Source organism: Theropithecus gelada, chromosome 7b (genome assembly GCF_003255815.1).
Source record: "Theropithecus gelada isolate Dixy chromosome 7b, Tgel_1.0, whole genome shotgun sequence".
Lineage (NCBI taxonomy): Eukaryota > Metazoa > Chordata > Mammalia > Primates > Cercopithecidae > Theropithecus > Theropithecus gelada.
In genome coordinates this window covers 76,184,773-76,210,539 of record NC_037675.1, presented here as the reverse complement: position 1 = coordinate 76,210,539, position 25,767 = coordinate 76,184,773, and the positions used below count along the sequence as shown (strand labels likewise).

At 43.1% G+C, this 25,767-nt stretch overlaps 1 protein-coding gene across 2 annotated transcripts; it reads left to right on the top strand.

Moving 5' to 3' along the window:
* The first annotated feature begins 399 nt into the window (after positions 1–399).
* PROX2 (prospero homeobox 2) lies at positions 400–11,639 on the top strand. 2 transcript variants are annotated; one of them, XM_025391568.1, is made up of 5 exons: positions 400–1,698; positions 3,354–3,365; positions 5,995–6,096; positions 7,511–7,705; positions 9,213–9,383. In XM_025391568.1, exons 1-5 carry the CDS (start codon positions 400–402, stop codon positions 9,381–9,383), a joined length of 1,779 nt encoding a protein of 592 aa, XP_025247353.1. The 2 variants fall into 2 exon arrangements, with proteins under 2 accessions (XP_025247353.1, XP_025247354.1); XM_025391569.1 differs by lacking the exons at positions 3,354–3,365; positions 5,995–6,096 and having other exon boundaries at positions 400–1,131; positions 9,213–11,639.
* The last annotated feature ends 14,128 nt before the right edge of the window (positions 11,640–25,767 follow it).

The window sequence follows — 25,767 nt, the reverse complement described above, 5'->3', positions numbered from 1 at the left end:
CTCCCTGTAAGATCACTCTGAGAATCTCCTTAAAGTGGGGTTCTGAGACCAGCAGCATCAGCATTACCTGAGGGCTGGTTTAAAATGGAGAATCTCTGCGCCACCCCAGATCTACTGAACTGAAATCTGCACTTTAACAAGATCGCATTGAATGTTTGCACATTCAAATTTTAAAAGGACTGTTCAAAGTCACATGTGCTGTTTTCTTCCTGTCTCTAATTTCAGGAGTCTGCCCAGAAGGTGCATGAGCCCTGGCATCCCAGAATCTGAATCCTTCCTTAGTGACAGTGGCTCTTCACCGTTCTAAGTGCAGAGGAGGAAGCCCAGCTCATTCTGGGTGCACTTCCAGCTGAGGAAATAAGGAGGAGGAATTCCTGAAGCCCCGAACAAGTGCCTGGGATGGATCCAAACTCCATCTTGCTTTCTCCTCAGCCCCAGATCTGCTCCCACCTGGCAGAAGCCTGCATGGAAGGTGAGAGAAGCTCATCTCCTCTAGAGCTGGGTAGAGACTCCCAGTTTCCCTGGAGCCAGGTCCCCAGCTCCAGCCCTGCAGACCCCGAATGGTTTGGTGATGGGCACATCGAGGCGAAGAGGGCCAGAGTGGAAACCATCGTCCGAGGCATGTGTCTCTCCCCGAAGCCTCTGGTACCAGGCAGTGCACAAGCTGGGGACAGCCCACGCTGCCCAGAGAAGGCCCGAGAGAGGAAGAGGAAGCAGAGCCTTCCCACACAGCAAGGCCTCCTGATGCCACTCCCTGCCTGGGACCAGGGCAACAGGAAGGGGGGCCCTCGTGTGAGAGAACAACTTCACCTGCTGAAGCAACAGCTAAGACATCTGCAAGAGCACATCCTACAGGCTGCCAAGCCCAGGGACACAGCTCAGGGGCCAGGAGGCTGTGGCACTGGGAAAGGCCCTCTGAGTGCAAAGCAGGGGAATGGCTGTGGGCCTCGCCCCTGGGCTGTGGATGGTGACCACCAGCAGGGTTCCAGCAAGGACCTCTCTGGGGCAGAAAAACACCAAGAATCTGAGGAGCCCAGGTTCCTTCCTTCTGGAGCACCAGATTCGCTGGAGATTCTGAGGAAAGAGCTGACCAGGGCAGTATCCCGGGCTGTGGATTCAGTATTACAAAAGGTACTGTTGGATCCACCAGGCCGCCTGACTCATCTGGGCAGAAGTTTCCAGGGGCAGGTGCCAGAGGGTAGAAGCGAGCCCTCACCTCCTGTGGGCGAGGCCTGTGAAGATCCACTTGCTTTGGCTGCCTTGCCCAGGAGGGTCCAGCTACAAGCTGGGGTCCCAGTAGGAAACTTGTCACTGGCCAAGCCTCTAGATTCTCCTAGGTACCCTATCCCTCCAAGAATGATCCCCAAACGCTGTCAGGATCTCCCAGCAAACTGTCCCTTGACTGCACCTTCCCACATCCAGGAAAATCAGATTCTTAGCGAGCTACTGGGTTATGGATGCAACAATGGCCATTGGAGTAGCAGTCCTCCCCAGGACTCATCTTCCCAGAGGCACCCCTCCTCAGAGCTCGCCCTACAACCTTGGAGAACTACTAAACCACAACCATTGGTCCTGAGCCAGCAGCAGCGTCCCCTGCCTTTCACCTCTGCCCATCTGGAAAGTCTGCCCCTTCTTCCCTCGGTGAAGATGGAACAGGGAGGCCTGCATGCCGTCACTGAGGCACTGCCTTTCTCTTCGGTCCACATATCCTTTAATAGCAATTGAAGTTCTCATTGTTGGCTAGGTGCAGTGGCTCGTGCTTATAATCCCAGTGCTTTGGGAGGCCAAGGTGGGAGGATTACTTGAGGACAAGTGTTCAAGACTAGCCTGGACAACATTGCTAGACCCCATCTCTAAAAGTAAAAAATTATCTGCACATGATGGTGCACGCCTGTAGTCCTAGCTACTCAGGAGGCTGAGGCAGGAGGATAGCTTGAGCCCGGGAGTTCGAGGTTACAGTGAGCTATGATTGCACCACTGCACTCTAGCTGGGCAACAGAGAGAAAAAATGTCTCAAAAAATAAATTCAAGGGCCGGGCGCGGTGGCTCAAGCCTGTAATCCCAGCACTTTGGGAGGCTGAGACGGGCGGATCACGAGGTCAGGAGATCGAGACCATCCTGGCTAACACGGTGAAACCCCGTCTCTACTAAAAAAAAAATACAAAAAAAAAAAACTAGCCGGGCGAGGTGGCAGGCGCCTGTAGTCCCAGCTACTCAGGAGGCTGAGGCAGGAGAATGGCGTAAACCCGGGAGGCGGAGCTTGCAGTGAGCTGAGATTCGGCCACTGCACTCCAGCCCGGGCGACAGAGCAAGACTCCGTCTCAAAAAAAAAAAATAAAATAAAAAAATAAATTCAAATATCATTGGCACTGTGGAGAGAAACAAGAAAACTGAAAGTTGAAGAGGAGGTGGCGACAGATCACTCAGGGTCTTCTTAATGTTGCTCTGGGCCTTCAGCTTAAAGTGGTGACCACATTCTGGAATTTAAGGACCTGGGAAGGTTTACTTACCTTCTTCTATGACCCATCGGGTTCTGCCACTTGACTTATTCCTTTGGGTGTAAAGTGTTTTGTTTTGAGACTCAAATAGGCTTCCGAAATACAACGAATACCCTACGGAAGAAAGAACCCCATAATTTGGTTGTCAGCTGCCCATACACTCAGGAGGAGAAGGTCAAAGGAATGACCTCATCTGAGGTATGGCCTCCCCAACCCCATAACTCTACAAGCAAAAATTCTGTACTGTGTAGATAATTCATGGGGAGCATATGAGGGACCAGAAACTTCTGGGCCAGATGGAAAAGGAGTTTTCCTCGGGGATTAAACCCAGAGAGGCAGCTGGAAATGGCCAGAAGTCTTCAGTTTAAGGAACAACTTCCAAGCTGCAAGGGAGTGCCTGGAGACTAGGGGCTGGGCATATGAAGGGAGAGGAGGCTCCCCATGAGGAGGTCTGAGTGGCCCAGGTTGATCTGCAGGGGTCTGGATCTTATTGCATCATCTTTGCAACCCTTAAGCAAACGCTACTCTCTTAATGTATTTCCCAGAGTAACCCTCGGGATATAAATAATTGTTGAGTTAGGAGAAGAAGTACCTTGGGGAAATACTGAGATGGTTTATTTTCTGCAGGAATTCTCAGAGCCTTTAACATGAGTAAGTGGAAGCTCTAAGAGGAGAATGTATACAGCCCCAAACCCATATGACCCATAGAATAATCCACTTCTAACAAGCGTCTTGCAGAACTTGAGTTCTTGAGAATATATTTTGGATGTTGCTTTTTAAGCTAGCTGTGCTCACGTTGCTGCTTCTTGTGGGCAGCTTTGAGGCGAATCTCCAGAGGCTGATGAGTCTGTGGAGTTGCATATCCAGGTGGGAACAGTCGTGTCCTTTGCCTGGCAGCTGCTGTGCGGGCAGTGGGATGGGGTGGGACCAGCTCATTACCATGCCAGACCCTGCCTTTGTGTCCTAAATGCCACGAGCGCCCCCTGCCGGTCAAAGGTGTTGGTAACACCCCAAAGTTAACCTGGAAGTCAGCGAGCAACTGTAAAAGCAACGCTGAGAACACTTCACTTGCCACCACTCTTGGAGGCAGAGATTCCACCACAGACAGATTTTCTTTATAAGAAAGGCTAACTGTCTGGGCCTTTGATAACCACTAGTTGACTCTCCATTAAATACAGACAGCTGCAAAAACACCTCAGGCAGATGGTCCCCCAGAATTTGCTATTTGTTGAGCACCTACATGTGCCTGTTGCTGCCCGCCCCCCCGCCAAACTGGGGATTGGGCTCAGAGAGCTTCTGGAGGTTTGGGGCCTATCCTAAGAAATACCTAAGCCAGGACTGGCTGCATGGGTGAAGTATTTGACTATCTTTGGAATGACTTGGGGCCCCCTGGCCCCTCAACTCTTCCCCCATTCCTGCTGCCTATATTCCAAGACCAGAGATTTATTCCTGTGGACCATGAAAACCAGCTGAGAGCAAGCTGCTTTACAGCATAAAAAGAACGTGTACGTTCACATGACATCCTGTGACATAGGGAGGGCAGATGTGAAGACCATGAGGGCAGCACTGACAGAACACTTTCTCCGTGGCAGGCATTGCTACCAGCATTTCACACATATGTGCCCACCACCACTTAGCTACAATTCTGAAACCCATAAAGCCCTATGATTTTCCCCCCACCTAAGACTGATGCAATCTTTTTTTCGGTAGCAAAACCTGGCCTGCACTGACTGGAGGCTATTTATAGATTTTATCCCACTTAGTAAGTCATACATTTTGCTGCAGAAATGTGAATGTATTGGATTATAGACTGTCTCAGCTGTGGATGTTAATGAATGCGTGGTACACACATCATATTATCTTTATAAGCTAACAAATTCTGAAACCTGAACTCCATTTGGCCCAGCATTTCAGATAAGGGGTTTAGACCTGTATTATCTCACTGTTCTCAAGCATCCATTCTAAGATTGGGTATCCAAGAAGCAGAGACAGAGAAAGGAGCTAACTCGCCCAAAGCCCCAAGACACACTAATGAGCAACCAGGATTCAAACCCGGGATCTGATGGCCAAGTACAAGCTTTAATCACTATACTGCACATCTTAGCAATGAGGCTCAGAGTAGTTAAGTGGCTGGCCCAAGGTCACACAGCTAATAGGTGGCAAAATCAGTGTCTGAAACTGGGTCTTTGGAATCCCAATCCAGGATTCTTTCCACAGCACTTGTGGATCTGTAGGAAGGATAAGCAGGGCTAATGGGGTAGCAGGGAGGGGCCTTCTGTGCAGCAACCAGGTGCCTGGGCCACCTATAACTAGTCAGTTGGTCTGGTTTCTTCTGGTTAAACAGATTCATCCTATGTGGAAGTCTTAATTGTCTTAAGCTACAGCTCTCAGATCTGAGATCCCAAGTTACTCTGTGTAATGCTTCTCAGCCAGCCTAAGGAGTGTCCCTGAAAATGCAAGGCGTATTTGTGTAAGAATCTTTTTTTCATTTCTGTCCTGCTCCAGTGCTAGGCAGTCACATCACAATTCTCCAACTCTTGTTAAAGGGGAAGGAATCTGTCTGTTCCCAGAGTAAGGTATAGTTTGGAATATAATTTCCATATATGTGTATGGATTAAGGTTGACCGTTCACTCACTTACTCCTTCACACAACAAATATTTATTGAGCACCTACTATGTTCCTAGAACTGGGCTAGGCACCAAGATGAAAAGATAAGGTCCTCACTCTCAAGGAGCTCACAGTCTAAACGAGGAGACAAACATGCAGTAAAAATTCCAATAAGGTCATTGCTCACACAGTTTGTACAAAGGGTCTTCACAGTCCAGGGTAAGGAAGGCCTAATTTGGCAAGGAAGGGTTTCACAGAGGCGGGAGCTTCTGAGCCGAGACCTGAAAGATGAAGGACAGTTCTGCCAGGCAAATGGAGAGTGGGTGCCACCCAACCATTTAAGCTTCTTGAGCAAGAGCAAAATGTGAGCTGGTACTCAGCTTGCTTAGATGTTTCCTGGTTATAAAGGCAACACTACAAAGGCAATGATAAGAGTGACAGCCAGAATGGGGACCACCTAGCTTATTCTTCTCGTTTTACAGCTGAGGAAACTGAGGCAGAGGGGGGAAGTAAATCTCCACTTGGGGATTTGAAATCATTTATCTGGGACAGAACTGCCATCTCTTCCCATCCCACTGGGACACCACACACACACACACACACACACACACACACACACACTACACCAAACTGTATTTGACATCATCTATGGTACATAACTTTTCCACATCGAGATGGTTTTCACATCCTGTGACTTAACTGTGCACATATGGCATTCAGCTTATTTGACCAGAGTTTCCAGAGACAGAAAAATGGAGGAAATACACAATTCCAATCAGAAAAACAAAACGAAATCAAATAGAAACCACAGGAACAAGGAATTCACTAGTTAATTGATAAACTGGCATTTTAAAGTGTTCATTTTTCTTGACACTGAGATAAATCCAGGAAGGTCTAAACCCTGGTCACTTGAAGAAGGCCAAACTAATGTTTTTCTTCGCACGATATCCCAGCTCCAACCTCCTGAAGGCTTATTTTCCTGATGTTCAGGTAAAGTCACTCAACTAAACTGCAGCTTCTGCAGAACTCCCACGTGACAGTGTTTCGCCTGGTGTGAGGCAAGTCCTAGGTCATCATATGGGCTCTTCAAGCTCCCCTTAGTGTTGTTGATGGAATCGGTGCAATGTCCACTTCTGGGCTGAGACTCTACCCAAATAATCATGAATAACTTTAGGCTAGAAAGGTTGGCTGTCTAAATTCTTAAGCTACTGAGCTATAGATAATCCCCCCAAACAGAAACACATGGGCAGGAAAAGTAGAGGGAAAGAGAAACACTAGTTAGTGGCCTTTTTGGCTAGTTTTCTGCCTTGGCTGGGGACACTATGAAAAAGAAAAAAATAGGCTGGGTGCAGTGGCTCACGCCTGTAATCCCAACACTTTGGGAGGCCGAGGTGGGCAGATGACCTGAGGTCAGGAGTTCGAGACCAGCCTGACCAACATGGTGAAACCCCGTCTCTACTGAAAACACAAAAACTAGCTGGCGTGGTGGTGGGCGCCTGTAATCCCAGCTACTCGGAGGCTGAGGCAGGAGAAGGAGAAACATTTGAACCCGGGAGGCAGAGGTTGCAGTGAACAGAGATCACGCCACTGCACTCCAGCCTGGGCGACAGAGTGAGCCTCCATCTCAAAAAAACACACAAAAACAAAAAACCATATATATATATGTAGAGAGAGAGAGAGTGTGTGTGTGTATCACACACTGGCAAATTTATGTTCAAGTTGCTATAGTTCAAAACTGAGTGAAAGTACATACAGATGAAGTGTGACAATAAGGAAAATCAAACTAATTGTTGGGACCAGACCTCTCCTTTTCCCATAAAAGGTTTCTGAGGGCCTCCTTTACCTTGGGTGTTGGGTTAGGGGCTGTTAATACTTTTGGCCTACATCATTCAAACTTTTCTTTCCTCATATTCAGTTGGTTGATTGATCCCTGAAGCAACCTCTGATGTTGATTTCAATTCATTCCACAATTCAAAGTTGCTAATAAACTGCTCCCTGACCTATACCTTGCCCTTCCCTTGGCCCTTTATCCAGGCAGAAGGCCCCAGGCCTGCCATGCAATCCACCTGGGTGCAGCAAAATCTGGCACCACACTGGTCTTGACCCGTAAGTCCCACTCAAACACCACATAAAGCTTTTCATGGGTAAAACAACCCTCATGAATCTAGCATATAAAAAAAAAAAATTTGTTATAACAGGTACTGAAGCCAATTTAGATTTTTCTGAGTATAACTGAATAGGCTTGGAAAACAGCGGTGGCTTCACTTGTTTTTTTAAAGGAAGCCCCTGTTAATGCTGGTTAAAGCCATGTATATGAACCCTTATACTGAGCTGGAAGCAGATGGTTCTAATTCAGAGCACCTCGTGGCAAATGTCTGACTGGATGGACCTCTTGTTTGTACAGTTCAACCGCTGCATTACCTCCCAGATGATCAAGTGGTTCAGCAACTTTCGTGAGTTTTATTACATCCAAATGGAAAAATCTGCCCGGCAAGCAATTTCAGATGGTGTCACAAATCCCAAAATGCTGGTGGTTCTCCGCAATTCAGAACTTTTTCGAGCTCTCAATATGCACTATAACAAGGGAAATGACTTTGAGGTAAGACCATGTACTGGGGTCCCATGAGGTCTGATGAGTGTCTTCCCTACATGATTCGAGTTTTAGGAAAGATCCCCCTTCTGTGTCTCCTTAAGTTACTGACAGCCAGGGCAGCCTGGGCCAATCTCTGTATCATCCACAAAGATCACAGCCTCAATATCTTCACTCGGGCAACAGGTGGAAGCAGCAAACTGAGTCTACAGCCAGTCTTCATTCTGAAGCTTAGGGAGAGGTCTGCCAGGTGTTATACTATCTTAGACTGAATACCCTGTCGTTATCAAGTTACATCATTTACTGACCTTTTTGCCTTAGTGCCAGGAGGCTCAGGACAGAATGCTGAGCTCAGTTGTGACACCTAGTCTTGGCCTAGGTTTTTTCAACAATTTCTATGCTTTTCATGATTTGGTTCTTATCTGTATTTTCCCTTGAAAGTGTATCTGTGGGCCTTCTATGGAAGGCCCCTCAAATCACCTCAAATCCTGTCTGGAAATAACAATAAACAACACTCAAGCTCAGTCCCTCGGGGATCCCTATGAAGGCACACTGGTGGCACCTCAGAGGTAAAGCATCAGTGAAGGGTGAGCCTAGGTGTCAGTGGTGCGCATTCCTAATCAAGAGACACGTGGTGCCTCATGCACAGCCGACAGCTCTGTCAGGCTGGCATCCGATTCTGCAGGTGCTGGGTATATCTGGTCACAGATTACACTTCCCTCTTCTTGCTTTCTCCCTTGACTGTGATCACCAAGAGTGGTTTATTGATACCTCCAAGAAATACAAGAACTGTGGTCATCCACTGGTTGACTGGTCAGTCAGAATACGTTTGGAAAGCTAAGGCTACCTGTGGGGAAAATTGTCCATGTCTCCCTTTCTGAGGCTCAAGGGGTCAGGGCCAGTATGGGACAGGCAGCACTGCCGCATCTTTCCACACAGGGTGGTTACTTGGCCTGCAGTGGCGGCAAGCCCCAAGCCAAGCTGGGTCTGGAGCTTGGCGGTGCGGCAACCGATCATTCATGGTGCCAGTCTGCGTTAGGATTCTAGAACAGCACCCCTGTCAACCGGCTCTGAAAGCAGGAGTGTAAGCTCTTCAGACCCAGCCCTAAAAGGCAGTGGAATGAGGTATGACAGTCAGAAGCTTGGGGGCACTCCTTCCACAGTGAGTACTAGGGAAAAGAATACCAAAGTCTCTTTGAGCCACAGATTTACTTTCAGTAAGATTTTCTGACCTACTTAGTAAAAAGTCACCCATTAGCGGGATCAGCTTCTCCTACAAAGGAAGTGTCCTTAATTCACCTTCTCCCAGGACTTTCTCATTGGAGCTGTCATATCAAGGTTTGTGTCTGATGAGGGAGCAGAGGATTCCTAGGGTTGCAGAATCAGGGGCCGGTGGAGCAGGGATGCTCCTAGCCCACTTCCCAAGAAACAGGCAGCATCTGCTAGTGAGGGTTCTGGCACCAATGCTCCCCAACATCACGTCTTTTCTTTCTTGTGGGTCTCTTTGGAAATGCAGGTTCCAGATTGCTTCTTGGAAATCGCCAGCTTGACGTTACAGGAGTTCTTCAGGGCTGTCTCCGCAGGGAGAGACTCAGATCCTTCCTGGAAGAAACCCATTTATAAAATTATTTCGAAACTGGACAGTGACATCCCAGAGATATTCAAATCTTCCAGCTATCCCCAGTAGCTGTTTCGGGGTTAAGATCTCACAATGTGAGGAGTGACTGGCTAGGGTTTCCTGGGTTTGTCTTAAATGGCAATATAGCTGTAGTCATATAAAAAGGGCACAAGGAAATCTCCTCTACCAAAATAGGTACTATTACCATTTTGATCATTTATTTCCCTTTCCAGAATCATCAGAAATTGAACTTTAACTATAAAATGGACTAACTGTATTGGTAGTATATTGTAAAAGGAACACAAGTTTTCAATCAGAAGACTTGAAGCTCAACTCCATTGTTTCCAGGTGTTGTGACCCTGGGAACCTCCTAGTATCTCTGCATCTGTAAAATGAGGTTGTTAAGGATTAAAGGACAGTATGTCCTATGCAATGTTCTTCACACACAAATGTTAGTTTTTTGAACCCCTCTTTCAGATAAGGTTAACTTATTAGGGGTTTTTACAAATTGCTGTTTTTAGTCTCCTACTTATAAAACGCCATCTATTTGCTAGATACTTTCACATACTTTATCTTTAAGCTTTTCACCCTGAAAAGTAGTTATTATCATCATTTTAAAAAATGACCAAACAGAAGCTTTAGAACTGCAAGGTAACTCGCCAAAGCCTATGAGGCCAGGGCATCTGGGTTGATAGGGACAGTCAGGAGCCTGGAGGAACCAAGACTTTCTGATGCCCGACTGCATGCTGGACCCATCTCCTGCAGCTAACTCAGGATCTCAGGTAGGACCCCACCCCTAGTAAGCATCCAGCGCTGACAGGGCACCATCACCTGACAACTCCTGCCCAGCACTTAGGAGCACTTCACCGCCCAAGATTTCTGCTGATCATTTCAGCAAACTCAAGACAAACTTTCTGCAGGACTTGAGTGTTGCTGTTTATTCACATTTGTCTGCTGGAAGAGTTTATCAGCTGGATAATGCAAATAGTCTCCAGTTGACCAATGCAATTGGTGCCCCAACCTCATATATGCAGAAGCTGAACTTCAGACTGTGAAAGGTAGAAAGGGCCTTAGGAGATCACCTGGCCCACGCTGCTTAAATTAGGAAGGAAGAACTGTGGTCCAGACAGGAGGCTTGCACAGGCTGTGCACAGCCTTGCAGATGATAAATGGCATAACTGGGACAAATGCAGCATCACACAGAAATGGAAATTCTCCCACTCCGTAACAAAATTACAGTCCATGGCTGACCTTCCACTGATGAAGGAATTCATGAAATCAACATTTACCCCACTGCTGGCCCAACACAAATTGTGACCCACTCTTGAGCATACAGGCGAGACACGTACAAAGCTGAGTAACTGCATCTGTCTTCTAAGCTAGTCAGGATCAAGTCTTTGTAAGCGCTGCCAAAGGTACGCGGGGTTGGGTGGGGGTAATACATAGCTTGGGCTTTGTAGTCCTGATAAGGGGTGTCTGTGAGTTCATTAGCTTCTTTCCTGTCTATATAAAACAAGTTTCATATTTGGCTACTCAAATTCCATGACTTTTCTGTTGGGGCGCTGCTGGAGCAGATGAGATAAAATCCCTAAACTATTACTAGAACTATCAGCATAAAAAGGTATGAAAGATGAATTTTCCTTCGAATTTTCTCTTCAAACAGCTGAAAGGAAAAACAAAACAGACTTAGCCCAAACCCATCTTTACAGGCTAAAGGTTATTAAGCGCCCTCCAATACATCCAACTGCACTCAGAAGATCTTTGCCCTATTTTCACAAAAATGAAGGAATCTGCCAAACCTAAGTTTTAAACACAGGCAAGCATGGAGTGCTCTGAGCACGGGCAATCAGTTTTCTGTGTCTGGAGACAGTAGAAGAACCCTCTATCCAGAGTGACATTACATACCTAAGTTAGGCACACAGGGGAAACAAGTTCACATGATTGTCCAATTGAGAGCAGCCCTCCTTCTGTCCCAAACCTGAAATTCATTAGTGTGTGTTTAAAGGCTGAGCCAAGTCACCTCCAGGGCAGTGAACCTTGTCTCAGGGACCAATTAGATGAAATGTACAAGCTCAAATTGAAAACATTTGTGTATTGCACTCTTTCCAGGAAGTGTTCTCTAACCACTGAGCTAAACACAGAAGAATGTATAAATACATATGCTCTGCCAACAGAAGAATTCTATTATAATTTTCTGTTTCTACCAAGTGTGTATCCCTCTGTGTTGGAAACACATGGAGTGTAAGCTGAGTGGGTTATTATGTTCTTTTAGCAATCACACTTTGCCAAAGGTCTGGTCATTCTTTCCATTAAGGTATATGAGGGCACTATTTTATTTTTTTGAGACAGGGTCTCACTCTACCACTTAGGCTGGAGCACAGTGCCACGATCACAGTAGCCTCGATCTCCCAGGTTCAAGTGATCCTCCCACCTCTGCCTCTCGAGTAGATAGGACTACAGGCACATGTCACCATGTCCAGCTAATTTTTTAAAATTTTTCTGTAGAGATGGGGGTCTCACTATGTTACCCAGGCTGGTCTTGAACTGCTGGACTCAAGCAATTCTCCCACCTCAGCCTCCCAAAGTGCCAGAATTATAGGCATGAGCCACCGTGCCCAGCTTTGGGTGCTACTCTCTCCTAGATTAGACATGTTCAAATACTGCATAATTGTCTAATTTTTCAATGGTGGACTACAGGGTCTGTACTGTGGTTTATGATGATGGCACTACTGAGGAGTCAATGCCCAATTATCAATTAAAAGCAGGCAGTTGATTGGTATCCCATGGAGGAAAATGTTCATTAGGAACCTTTATTTCAAACACGGTTTCATATAGTATACAAATCCCAAACCAGACTCAAACGGTGAGAGGCTGAAGGCATCTCCTGGACATGTAAGGCGTACCTAAACAATTTATTTTCCATCAGAGAATGAGCAAAGCATAAACAGCAAACAGATAGCACAGCACTCTTTAATAAAGCTCTAACACCCAGCCCTCTTACGTAGGTCCACTTTTAAAAGATTGTCTTTGCTCTCAATGACAAAATATAGAATCCTCAGAAGAAAATAATTTAAAATTGCACTTCCCTAACCTAATTTTACAAGTGTCTTGAAAATATATCTTTGGCTGCACACGGTAGCTCATGCCTGTAATCCCAGCACTTTGGAAGGCTGAGGTGGGAGGATCGCTTGAGCCCAGGGGTTTGAGACCAGCCTGGGCAATGTGGTGAGGCCCCGTCTCTACCAAAAAAGAAAATACAAAAATTAGCCAGCATCATGGCGTGTGCCTGTAGTCCCAGCTACTTGGGAGGCTAAGGTGAGGATCATTTTAGCCTGGGAGGTTGAGGTTGCAGTGAGCCGGCAATCATGCTACTGCACAGCCCTGGGCAATAGAGTGAGAACTTGCCTTAAAAAAAAAAAAGAAAAAAAGAAAAGAAAAGAAAGAAAAAGAAAAGATAAAAATTATTTCTTTTAAAAGTCCTAAAGGCCGGACGTGGTGGCTCACGCCTGTAATCCCACCACTTTGGGAGGCCAAGGCGGGTAGATCACCTGAGGTTGGGAGTTCGAGATTAGCCTGACCAACACGGAGAAACACCGTCTCTCCAATTTTGCATTTTTTGTAAAAATACAAAATTAGCCAGGAGTGGTGGTGCATGCCTGTAATCCCAGCTACTTCGGAGGCTGAGATAGGAGAATCGCTTGAGCCCAGGAGGCAGAGGTTGCAGTAAGCCGAGATCGCGCCATTGCACTCCAGCCTGGGCAATAAGAGTGAAACTCTGTCTCAAAAAAAGAAAAAAGTCCTTACAAAATTAGCCAAAATTTTGGTAACCAGTTTTCTGAAGTCCTATATAGTCTAGATTTTCATAATAACTGATTCTAGTCCTTTTATTTACAGTTTTGATCCTTTGCTCTGTAAAGCAGATCATAGTTTGATAATACATACAATCAAAACAAAACAGAAATTTAAAAAATCCTTTGATGTTTTTACACAAACTGTTAAGTATTACACAGATTTCACATAAAGCAAGATCATCAGACAAGATAATGAAACAGTGACAGGCACGAAAGAGATACTGAATACTTTAGCTAGAACAATATAGCTCTATCAGGCTGAGGATTTTATACATTTGAATTTGAGTTCTGTATAAGTCTTAACTGCTTCAGGGATTGAAGCTTTGGGGTGGCGAGAAATGAACTTGTGACAATATGGCAAATATAATGCATTTCATGAAAGTATTGTATACAATATTCGTGGTCAGATTTACCACAAATATACACATATACACCTGTAAGGTATAAGTTCAGATGATCTACTTGAGAGTATTAATAATACATGCTGTACCTTTGAGGTAGATCATGGTATTTACATTTACAAAGAGTTACTAAGCACTCACCTGTGGAAGAAGATGATTCATGAAAAAGTACTTTTCAGGATTAGACAATTCCTACACAAAGAAAAAGCTTTTTTTTTTTTTTTTTTTTTTTTTTTTTGAGATGGAGTCTTGCTCTGTCACCTAGGCTGGAGTGCAGTAACACCATCTCGGCTCACCGCAGCCTTTACCTTCCGGGTTCAAGCGATTCTTGTGCCTCAGTCTCCTGAGTAGCTGGGATTACAGGTGCATGCCACCATGCCTGGCTAATATTTGTATTTTTAGTAGAGACGGGGTCTTGCCATGTTGGCAGGCTGGTCTTGAACTCCTGACCTCAGGTGATCCGCCCGCCTTTGCCTCCTAAAGTGCCGAGATTACAGGCGTAAGCCACCGCACCTGGCCCTCTTTGCAATAACCTAAGTAGTATAACCAACTGCCTAAGAGTTGAATGCTCAGTCCTATTAAAAAAACAAAACAAAAAAAAAAAACAAAAAAAAAACCAAAATAAACCAAAAAACGCAAAACAGATGCTAGCCTCCAGAGGAAGAGGGAGTGTTTGATGAACTGCTGAAGGCAGGTGGACAATGAACACAGTAAAGGAACAACCCAAAACGTCGCCAGTTTGACATGTCCATCTGCTCACTAGGGGTCTGCTTTTCTTTCACTAAGAGTTTTTCAGGGTGATTTCATTTCTCACCATCTCACCCCGTCATGCTCAGAAACTCTTGTTTTGCCATTTCCAATTCTCCAGTCACACCTCAAACAAATGTCAGTTCCTTTTCTTCCCTTAGGAAAACCCTTCTCTTTCTCCTACTTACTGATTTCTGTGGCTCTGACTTCCATGCCCTCAGTAACTGCTTCTGGACTGGAGCTTCAGCTGTCAGCAAGAATGTTGTTCCTCCCTTTACCTTTTCCCCACTTTATCATCAGGTATCTGACCTGACGCTGCTTCCCCCATCCCATTTGCTTTCCACCTCACCTAATACTTTTCCCAAGTCGACTAGTTTGTTAGGTGCACGGGCTTTGGAGTGTCTTTTCATCCTGGCTCAACCACCTATCAGCTACAGATCTCTAAACTATTTATTCTTCTTGGCCTCAGCTTGGTCATCTGTAAAACAGAGATAATAGTATAGCACCTACCTCATAATACTGTTCTAAGGTTCAGGTAAAACAATACATGTGAAATGCTCAACACACTTCTAGAGCATAGTATGTGCTCAGTAAATGTGAGCTGTATTACTGCTCAGCAATCACAAATTGTTAGTAAAGTCATGAATTTGTACTGCTTCACAGTTAAAAAGAATTCTTAGCTTAAGAACATCACTGACGTGTAACACTGACGCAACCATAAAACTTAGCTTTAAACTATGTTAATATAGTTTGAGAAGAAAACCCAGCTAAAAAGCTTTGTGCTATGAAGTTTATATGCATTTCCTCATTTACTTTTTAATTACAACCCCATGTTGACATGTTTACTTGACAAATGGCATGACGACTATTGCTGTTTCTTGGTTGGTTGCTCAGACACTGACCTGCTTTTTCCTTACACAGGGGGATACACTGCATTTTTTTTTTTTTTTTAAACGGAGTCTTGCTCTGTGGCCCAGGCTGGAGTGCAGTGGTGCAATCTTGGCTCACTGCAAGCTCTGCCTCCCAGGTTCAAGTGATTCTCCTGCCTCAGCCTCCTGAGTAGCTGGGACTATAGGTGCACACCACCACGCCTGGCTAATTTTTGTATTTTTAGTAGAGACGGGGTTTCACCATATTGGTCAGGCTGGTCTTGAACTCCTGACTTTGTGATCCACCCACCTCTGCCTCCCAAAGTGCTGGGATTACAAGAGTGAGCCACTGCACCTGGCCTACACTGCAGACACCCTCTTAATTAAAAGCTCAGTGGCTAATGTGGTATTTCTAAAATTATGCAACTTGCCATCTCTAACCACTGCTTCTTGGGGCTGTATCTAGGTCCACTGAGTAGACTAGTCTTGGCTTGAATATTTTCTTTTTTTTTTTTTTTTTTTTTTTTTTTTTGAGGCGGAGTCTCGCTCTGTCGCCCAGGCTGGAGTGCAGTGGCGCGATCTCGGCTCACTGCAAGCTCCGCCTCCCGGGTTCCCGCCATTCTCCTGCCTCAGCCTCCCAAGTAGCTGGGACTACAGGCGCCGCCACCACGCCCGGCTAAGTTTTTTGTATTTTTAGTAGAGACGGGGTTTCATTGTGTTAGCCAGGATGGTCTCGATCTCCTGACCTCGTGATCCACCCGTCTCGGCCTCCCAAAGTGCTGGGATTACAGGCTTGAGCCACCGCGCCCGGCGGCTTGAATATTTTCTTAACTTCTGTACAGTTATTCAAAACATCTCTGTAGTTGTTCCACTTGTTAAAAGGGGCTGGTTCATTGCTTTCTTGAGTTGGTGAGGCGTGGGGAGGGAAACATAACTGGAATCCTGGTTCCCCCCAACCCTTAACAGTTAAATCTATATTCAGGATTATTTTTTCAAAAAGATGTTTTTTTTTGTTGTTGTTGTTGTTTTTTTGGGGGATACAGGATCTTGCTCTGTCACCCAGGCTGGAGTGCAGTGGCAAAATCTTGGGTCACTGAGCTCCTCCACCACCTCCTGAGCTCAAGGGATCCTCCCACCTCAACCTCCTGAGTAGCGGAGACTACAGGTATGCACCATCACGCCTGGCTATTTTTTGTAGACATGGGGTCTCACCACGTTGCCCAGTTTGGCGTGGAACTCCTGGGCTCAAGAGATCCGCCCACCTCAGCCTCCCAGCGCTGGGATTACAGGTGTGCGGCATCACACCCAACCTGCTTTTTTTGAACGGAAGTAATCCAGCCTCCTTTCTGGTTCTTTTCATTTATAGTCATTAATGTTGATTATCTTCTCCTCTGCTCTTTCATGAGTGTGGGATGGTGATTATCAGAATATTTAAGGCTCTAAATGTCTTCTGGCTAGTCTGTTTCTACATTGTCTTTTTCAAATCAAGCTTTATGAGACAATGGGATTGTGAATGAAGCTTTGCTGACTTCTACTGTATTAAATTTCTAACAAAAAAAAACACAATTACATCAGGCAAAATGCATTTTTGATAAATACCCCAAAGTTGCTTTTGCTCAAGATTCCTATCTTGGCATTTAGATACTTCTTTTCACACATACTATTACTTCATGAGAGCTGAGCTTGCTGTCTCTGAACCAATCAGAACAAACCCCAGAAACTCTTATTTCCTATAGAATTCTTGCCAAAAATGGTGCCCCAAAAAAGAATTTCTAAGGTAGGCAGTGGGATGTGGGTACAAGAACAGAACACAAATGCAAACTGCTTTGTTGATTGTAATTTATCAGCAAGTCCTGGGAACAGAAAGTGTAATAACACTGGACTTTCCTAAATACTTTAATTTTGACATACTAGTTGCAAAGACAATTTAAATCCTCATGCCATGTGAATGGTAGACATGATTATGTATCCTTATGCTGTGGAGACAGTAATCACCTAAAAAATATGAGGCAGGGTTTGACAGGTTGATTCAATGCTTAGAAAATGCTATTTAAAGTGACTGTTTCTATTTCTTCATTATAAAGCCATGCCTATTCAATTCAAACACATCAGGGCATTTCTCTGGGAGGCCAATAGTCTTCTTACTAAAGGACTTCTTTAGGACTAAAACGATATGACTATTTACTGAGTAGGTCTCAAATGTTCTGAAGTGTGGCAGAAAAAGAACTTCCTAGCATTCAATTTGTACCAACATTAAGATCAGTAACAGATTCTGACGCTCTGGGGTGTATATTTCTCATTTTACTCCCTTCAAATAAAGCAAGTGACCATGCTTTAACTACTCAAAAGCATAGTTACTGAGAAAAGCACCAATATTGATGACCTCATGAAAAAAAAAAAGACTAAAAAGCCACTTCATGTCGCAAAAGCTATGCTACTTACCCCCTCAAAGAGGTAGTCCCCAACAATATAAAGTCCTGAATTTAAGTCATGATGGGACTACAAGCAAAGTGACTCATTCTATACTCATTCTCTTAACAGTTCTTCACATTCCTACATGGAGTTCTGAATCTTGATTATGGTGGCGGTGATTACATGAAGCTACATGAGATAAAACTGCACAGAACCAAACACAAATACATGAAGCTACATTAGATAAAACTGCACAGAACAAAACACACACACACGAGTGCTTATAAAACTGGTAAAATCCGAATAAACTCTGTGGAGTGTATCAACATCAACTTCTTGGCTTTTAAAAGTTTTGACACACACTTCTCATTGTATAAAATGTTATCATCGGGGATGGCTGGTTGAAGAATACACTAGGACTTCTCTGCACATTTTTCCTGCAACTTCCTATGAATCTGTAACTATTTCAAAACAAAAAAAAAATTTTTTTTTTAAATGAGAAATCAGAATCTTTGGGGAAAAGTTCTACTGAAGGAGTGATGTACTCTAAAGAAGACCCAAAAAAGTCCACACCACCACAGAGTGTATTTATAAGGATGCTTACGCCACAAATAGAGATTAATTATCTTAGGTATCAAAGCAGATTAATTTAGAGAGATACAGTCTAGCTTACTGAAAATAGCAATTCTCATTTTGTTGAGGTTTGTTCCATTTTGTCTCTGATAACTGGAACTACAAACTAGTTCTGCTCTCCTTAAAATCAGAAAGGACAAGCCACAGAAAAATAATTTGTTCTGCCCGCCCACTGCACTTCTCTTCTCCCATCTACAACCTCCTCCACACACCAGATTTCTCCTCTAAGCTTTCAAGTTTAAATAAAACTGGACTACAACTCATGTCTGTCTATCGTGAGGAAACTTCACAACAGAAAACGCCTAGGCTTGTTTTCAGGCCCACGGGCAAACATATGTTTTAGATTAAAAGGCATTTTAAATCTTGGCTTTATGAGCTCCCAAGAAGCCAAACTGTCCCTATGCCTAAGCTGTTCCCTTGGCTATCAAGCACCTTTGGAAGCTGCATTAACTCTTTCAGGCTAGGTGGATTTTCTTTTGCACATTTAAAGAGTTTTATTAACAAGTATCCTTCCAACAACTATATCTTTCACACCTGCAAAGTGAACCAACAGACCAGGGCCTTCAAAAATTTTGCTTAATGAACCCATCATCAGCTAGAGATGAAATAAAATTTAAAATCCCCTTTACCCCACCGGTTCTCAAAGTTGGCTGCATATTAGAATGACGTGGTGGCCTTTTAAAAAATTACCAAGGCCTGGGTCCCACTCCTAGATTCTGATTTAATTGCTATGATGTGTAGCCTGAGCTTTGGGAGTTTTAAAATCTCCCCAGGTCAAAACCACCACATAAGTGCACAACTCTTCACACTTTTCATATTTCATCATTCTTCCAAAAATGCATACATAGAGAAAGGAGTTATCATCTATTCGAGTCTTTTGGAATCTACACAATTATTCCACCAGAACCTTATCAATCCAGGAGTTAATGCCAGCCTTCCCTCTGGCCCTGAAAATCAACACTGGGAATGCTGCCTTTCAGGTCTAGTAGAGGCCCTGTCAATGCACTCAGTTTCATATCTAGTGAAAACAGAAGGCTCAGGTGAGAAACAGAAAATCCTCAAAGTATGTCCTTTTTAATCAAAGCTTTAATACCCAAACAAACTACATCCTATTAAGAAAAGTGGGTGTTCCAGATTTCATTTTTTTTTTTTTGAAAGGGGCACAGAGCCAAAAACTGTATTTTCCAGGATCATTCAAACTTGTATGAAAAGAAGAGGTATGATGTAACAAAATATTTTCATAGCACCTCTGGATCCAAGTTGTCATAATTCCAAAGGGAGCAGAGAATGACTTGGAAAAAAGAACTTCATGATTAAAGATTATTTTCTCAATTGACATTTTACCTTCCCCAAGACTGAAACAGCATCTATTCCAAAAGCGTACTGGTTATGAACTACCGCTACTGCTTAGAACCTATTTCGTTTATCCATATCAATTCCAAATCTAGATTCAAAAGGCAGAATTCAAATGAGGGCAGCATATAAAGCTGGAATTTTAAAATAACGAGAAAACAAATTTTTTTGAAACCCCCAATGTTAAGACTGTTTCTAAAACACACATGTAGATAATTATTAGGAGAACATAAAAGGAGAAACGGTTTCTCTGTAGCCCAGTAATTCCATTCTTCTGTATTTTCCCTAGGGAAATTTTGAAAATAAGCCTGAAAAAGGCATTTATAAGGATGTTCAATGCAACACTGGTATGACAGTGAAAAACTCACAAAGGAAAAATCCATTATACACATATCATGGAATATATACAAACATGTACACATGTATATATATTTACCTATATATATATTTACATATATATATACGCACACACACCTGCATGTGTGTGTGTATCCAAGACACAGTGGGTCTGCAGAACAGTATGTAAAGAATATCAGTCATGTAAAAAACAGTAAAACTATATTTTTATAGGCAAGTACATATGTATACAATACACACAAAAAGGTCTGAAAAAGCCACACTCCAAAATGATAACAGTAATTACCTCTAAGATTCAAGGTATTTGTGCTTACAGGGAAGAGGGGAGTGTTGAGCTTTATCTGTAATATTTCATTTTTTAATAATGAAAATGAATTCACATCTTCTGGCTAGAATAAATGAATCCGAAAAAGATGATGCCCAGAAACACTTTTAAGAAATTAAACATAATTATACCCACCTTAACTGTGACAGGTGCCAACAAAGCTTTAGTGACACACATCCTCTTTCCTCAGTGGAAATAGTAGAAAGCAGTGGAGGGTTTAGAGCAGAAAATTCTGATCAAATTTGCATCCAGGTATGGCCATTCAGCTGTTCCACTTAACCAAAGGGAATCCTCACTGTCTTCTTTTCCTGGGATAGGTATGTGCCCACTATTTAACTGTATACACCCAAGGTGCTTACCTGCAACTTGAGAAACGGAAGCACTGGAAGGATGTCACTCAAAAGCGGTAGCAGGGAGACAATATTCATGCTTCCATGTGAAAGCCAGCAATGCACAAAAATCAACCCACTGCAAATTCAGCATCAGTATATTACATATGTATTGCCACTTGGCTCAATGAAGACAGAAACGCTTTTCCAAAATACCAGTTAAAAGGTGCTGCTCAAAATATTTATATGTAATACAACCTGATGTTTCCTTTCCTATAAATATCTTCTTTGCCATAACTGTCTTTCAGACTTGTCATCATCCTTTAATGTCAGAAAAGTCCCAAAATGACAGCCTATTGGTAACATGTGGCTTCCAGATGTGATGTTTCTACTGTGACTATTTCACATAAAAATCCAGACTTCCACTTCATCTTCATCTAGTAACACTGGGTCTACCTTTCTTCATTCCAACCACTGGCTGGAGAACTGTCCACTGAGACAGGATAAGCACTCTGCACCATCCCAGCCTCCACCATACCCTACTGCTTCCTGAACCCTGAGGCTGAGAGGGTCAAGTACCCTGTTTTACTCTGCTTCTGCTGTTGTTTTTCTCACAGTAAAGAAAAAATAATACTGTACTTACGTCTCTACCAAAGGCGGGAAAACTGAGAGTGCCAGAAGTTCTGAGAATGAGAAAGAGTATTTTTCCATAAGACTGAAGACTATTTCTACATGTCTAATCTGCAAACAAACTATGTTTCTGTTGAAAGAATACAACTAAATATATTATGAAATTACTGGCCAATTCTCTCATTTACAGTATCTTCCTGTCTTTTGAAGGCATTTGAATTTGCTATGCCTTAAATATGGATATGCCACCAGCTGGAAGATACAGAGGTAGGGAAAAAGCAAACACAAGAATTGGTTTTATAAATTATACATATATGAACCTACATTAATTTTATACTTAAAATTCACCAGGTCATCAACTCTAAATATACTTCTTGAGTAGCAACTATATGTAACAGATACTGCATATTATGTGTTACAAGGATGGAAGATGAGTAAAACATAGTTCTCACCTTCTAGGAGCTTGCATGTAAGTGGGTAGGGATTGGGAAGAAAGATATATATGTTACTCTACTAGAAAGGCAAATTAAGAGAAGACGGTAGGACACGCACAAACAACGCCTGAGAGCTGGGAGGGAACAAGATGAGGAACAGATTCAGGGAGGCAGTACCATGAGAGCTGGGCCTTGGGATAGTTTTCCCCAACACCAATCTTTTTTTTGATATGGAGTCTTGCTCTGTCACCCAGGTTGGAGTGCAGTGGCACAATCTTGGGTCACTGCCTCCTGGGTTCAAGTGATTCTCCTGGCTCGGCCTCCCAAGTAGCTGAAAATTTTTATAGCTTTAGTAGAGATGGGGTTTCACCATGTTGTTCAGGCTGGTCTCAAACTCCTGACCTCAAGTGATCCACCTACCTCGGCCTCCCAAAGTGCTGTGATTATAAGCATGAGTCACCATGTTTGGCTTTTTTTTTTTTTGAGATGAGGTCTCACCCTGTCACCCAGGCTGGAGAGCAGTATCAGCTCACTGCAGCTGAGATTTTTGTTGCCCAGGCTGGTCTCAAATTCCTGGGCTCAAGCAATCTGCCTGCCTCAGCCTCTCAAAGCGCTAGGATTACAAGTGTGAGCCACCATGCCCAGCTGATAATGATAATATCTAAAGGATGAGAAAAGCAAGGCAGAAACAACAGAAACCCTGGGGAATAAGTCACACAGTGTAGCTGCAGTGTAGTGCACATGAAGTAAGGACAGGGCAAAAGGAAGCTGGAGAAGTAACTGGGATCATGTTACTGATAGACTTTAACGCCAAGTTGATGAATTTGTTCTTAAAAAGATGAGGAATGGGGCACTACCAAGTGAAGCAAGTAAGATGCTCATCACTGGAGTGAAAGCAAATGGACTAGTTACATAAGAAATTACAAATTAAACAAAATAATTAATACTTCTGTAAGCTATTTGCATAACAATACACAATTTTCTCTACTTTGTGGAGAAAACTCCACTGCTCTTATACAATCATTGAATCCAATATTCTTTGTTAATTTTCAAGCTTCTATTATTCATGAGAATTACCCAACTAAGCAGTAAGCGTTTCAGAGGGATCCTAGGTATATAGCTACCTTATACTTACAAGAGTTTAAGGAAGTTGGTTCAGAAGTAATCACATCGTTCCTGATAGTCATATCAGAATGTATTTCCAGGTCCACAGAGTTTAGTAAATACACACATGGGCACTTGCACACGACACACACAATAAAGGAGAACTCACTATCCTAGAATTTATGAAGGTCTTCATAAAGGAGGTATTGTGGTTAAGAAAAAAGAAAGTACCAGGTTATGGACCAGGAAACCCAAATTCTAGTCTTGTTTTGCCACTGAGTAACGGTGAGACTTTGAGTAAGTCACTTCCCTTCTTTCAGTCTCAGAAACCTCATCTGTAAAACAAGAAGGATCTCACCAGAACAAACTCTTAAGGTCTAACCACTTCTCTAAATATCAAAAGTTTCAAGCTGGCAGCCCACAAGTCAGATGTGGCAGGCAGGCTGTGCGGGCTAAAGCACTCACAAACAAAAAGAACCTCATGCTGAAACACTGGAAGATCTCACATAAAAATACAGATTTTTCACGTTTTCTTGAAAACCCAGGGAATGTGGCAATATGAGACCTACACCCCCACATGGCCACAATCTGCTATGGCTGAGCAGGTGCTGCCCCCAACTGACCTGACCTATCTAGTTGTCTAGTTTATCAGTCTCCACCCTCTGCCTTGCTCATTTGTTACCTGCCTGAGTCTGTGACCCTTGCCATACACATAGGAAACATTCACTGTATTTACTCACTCTACAGCTGTATGAGCCATGCACTGAGCCAGATGCTGTAAAAGAAATAAGCATCAGACATATCTACTTGAGAAATACAAACTCACTGTCAGAAATAACAGATTTGAGAGTGGAATTTCAAGTTATGGCAGAAGATATTATTTCAATTTTTCAAATATGGTAAGAGATGGATCTGCAGCCTAGATCAGTATTTTCAGGAAAAGGAGTATGAATATTTGGTAAAAAGTTCAAGCTTCTTAAGTAGAAGACACAAAGTCAAGCCTTTCCCTATAAACAATTAAGTCCACAGGCTCTTTGTAGATCACAAATGCAAGGCACTGCCCGCAGGCAAAGGGCTGTTGATGAATGCAGAAGCTCAGCCCTGTAAGGATGCTCCTTTATTATTTCAAACGTGAAAGCAACGGACCTGAAAACTGAGATCTGATCAGTCACTGAGGTGCACGTGCATAGAAATATCCAGGTTCTGAGAACAGTGACCTAAGGTATTAACTCTCAGTCATGTGTGGACCAGGGGATCAGCAGAGTCTCTGGCCATTCTGGTTCTCTAAGACACATCATGGTTCTTTGCTTTGTCAGACTCCTCCTATCATGCAGGATTTTCCAGGAAACAAGATGTGTCGTCTTCATCTCATTACTGTCATACTGTCTTGATAGTAATTCACCATTGTGCTGTGCTGGTCCTTAAGCGCTTGTCATTCTTTGAGTATGTCTATTAAATGATGCCATTGGTATTTTCCTTCATTGCTAGAAATCAGGCAAGTACAGGAAGCCGCAGAACGATTGAGTATATATGAAATTCATAATTTATAACAGCAAACGAAAGCATGAATACCCATTAATAGAGACCTTGTAAGTTAAATGATAGTAAAGACATAAAATATTCTGCAGCTGCAAAAGAGAATGAGCTGGAAAGTTACTCAGTAATAAAAAGGAATAAGCTATTGACACACATAACAACTTAAATGAATCTCAAGAACATTACGCTGAGTGAAAAAAACCAAAATGCCAATCCCAAAAGGTTACATACTATATGACTTCATATTTATAACATTCTTTAAATGACAAGATTATAAAAATAGAGAACAGATTAGTGGCTGCCAAGGGTTAGAGATGGTGGGGTTGGGGGAATAGGAGAAAGTCTGTAGAGGGTGGTTACACCAACCTACATATATGAAAGAATTGTATACAAATATACTCATACCATATATTCCATGCTATGAAAAGAACAGAGATGCAGTTGAAACAATTTCTGAAAATTTTCAGTAAACCTCTTTATATTATGAAGGTACCTTTGGAAAACTAAAGAGGGAGATGGGGAGGGGAGAGAAAATGGGAATATTTTATGTATGATCTGAATGAACTCTAAAACATACTGGTAAAGGAAAAATAAGGTAGTGTGTGTACTACCTTAATGTTTTACCAGGTAAAAACATTAATACTTAATGCTTATCCACACAATTTTTCTCAATTAACACTGGTTGCCTCTACAGATGGAGTCATGGGAGGCTGAGGGTTGACATGGATGGGACGCCTGAACCTCCTGAATTTTATACCTTTATTCACAAAATTACTTTCTTCTTGAATATGTGAAAATCAAGGCAAATCAACGATTCTGTGCCCTCACTTTTGTTCATACCTGTGGTCTGGCAACTACTTTCTGTTACTACTCAACCCCCTGTAAGTACTAAATTACCTTTTGCACCCAAGCCTCTCAAGCCTCCACACTAGTTCTGAAAATCAGTGTCACTGGTTACCTGAAAATGCTTCTGAGTAATTACTCTTTCAACACACTGTACTATTACATATGACATAGCTCAGTTTATGATAGCTGACTATAAAACATGACAACTATCTTCAAGCCAGCTGGATATTTTGAATTTCAAAAAGAACATGTGAGAAAAATCAAAAAGTAATGATGATGATGACTACTGATTTTTGAGCTTTTACTATGTGCTCAGTACTGTGCCAAGTAGCTTACATACATTATCTCAATGTTTAATAGGTGTGTTGTGTTATTTTCATTTTATAGGCAGGAAACTGAAGCTCAGATAGGTTAAATATTTCATCCGGGCATGGTGGCTCACACTTAAAATCCCAGCACTTTGGGAGGCTGAGGTGGGCAATCACTTGCGCCCAGGAGTTCCAGACCAGCCTGGGAAACATGGTAAAAACCCGTGTCTTTAAAAAAAAAAAAAAAAAGGCTGGGTGTGGTGGTGCACACTTCTAGTCCCAGCTACCTGGGAAGCTGAGATGGGAGAATCACCTGAG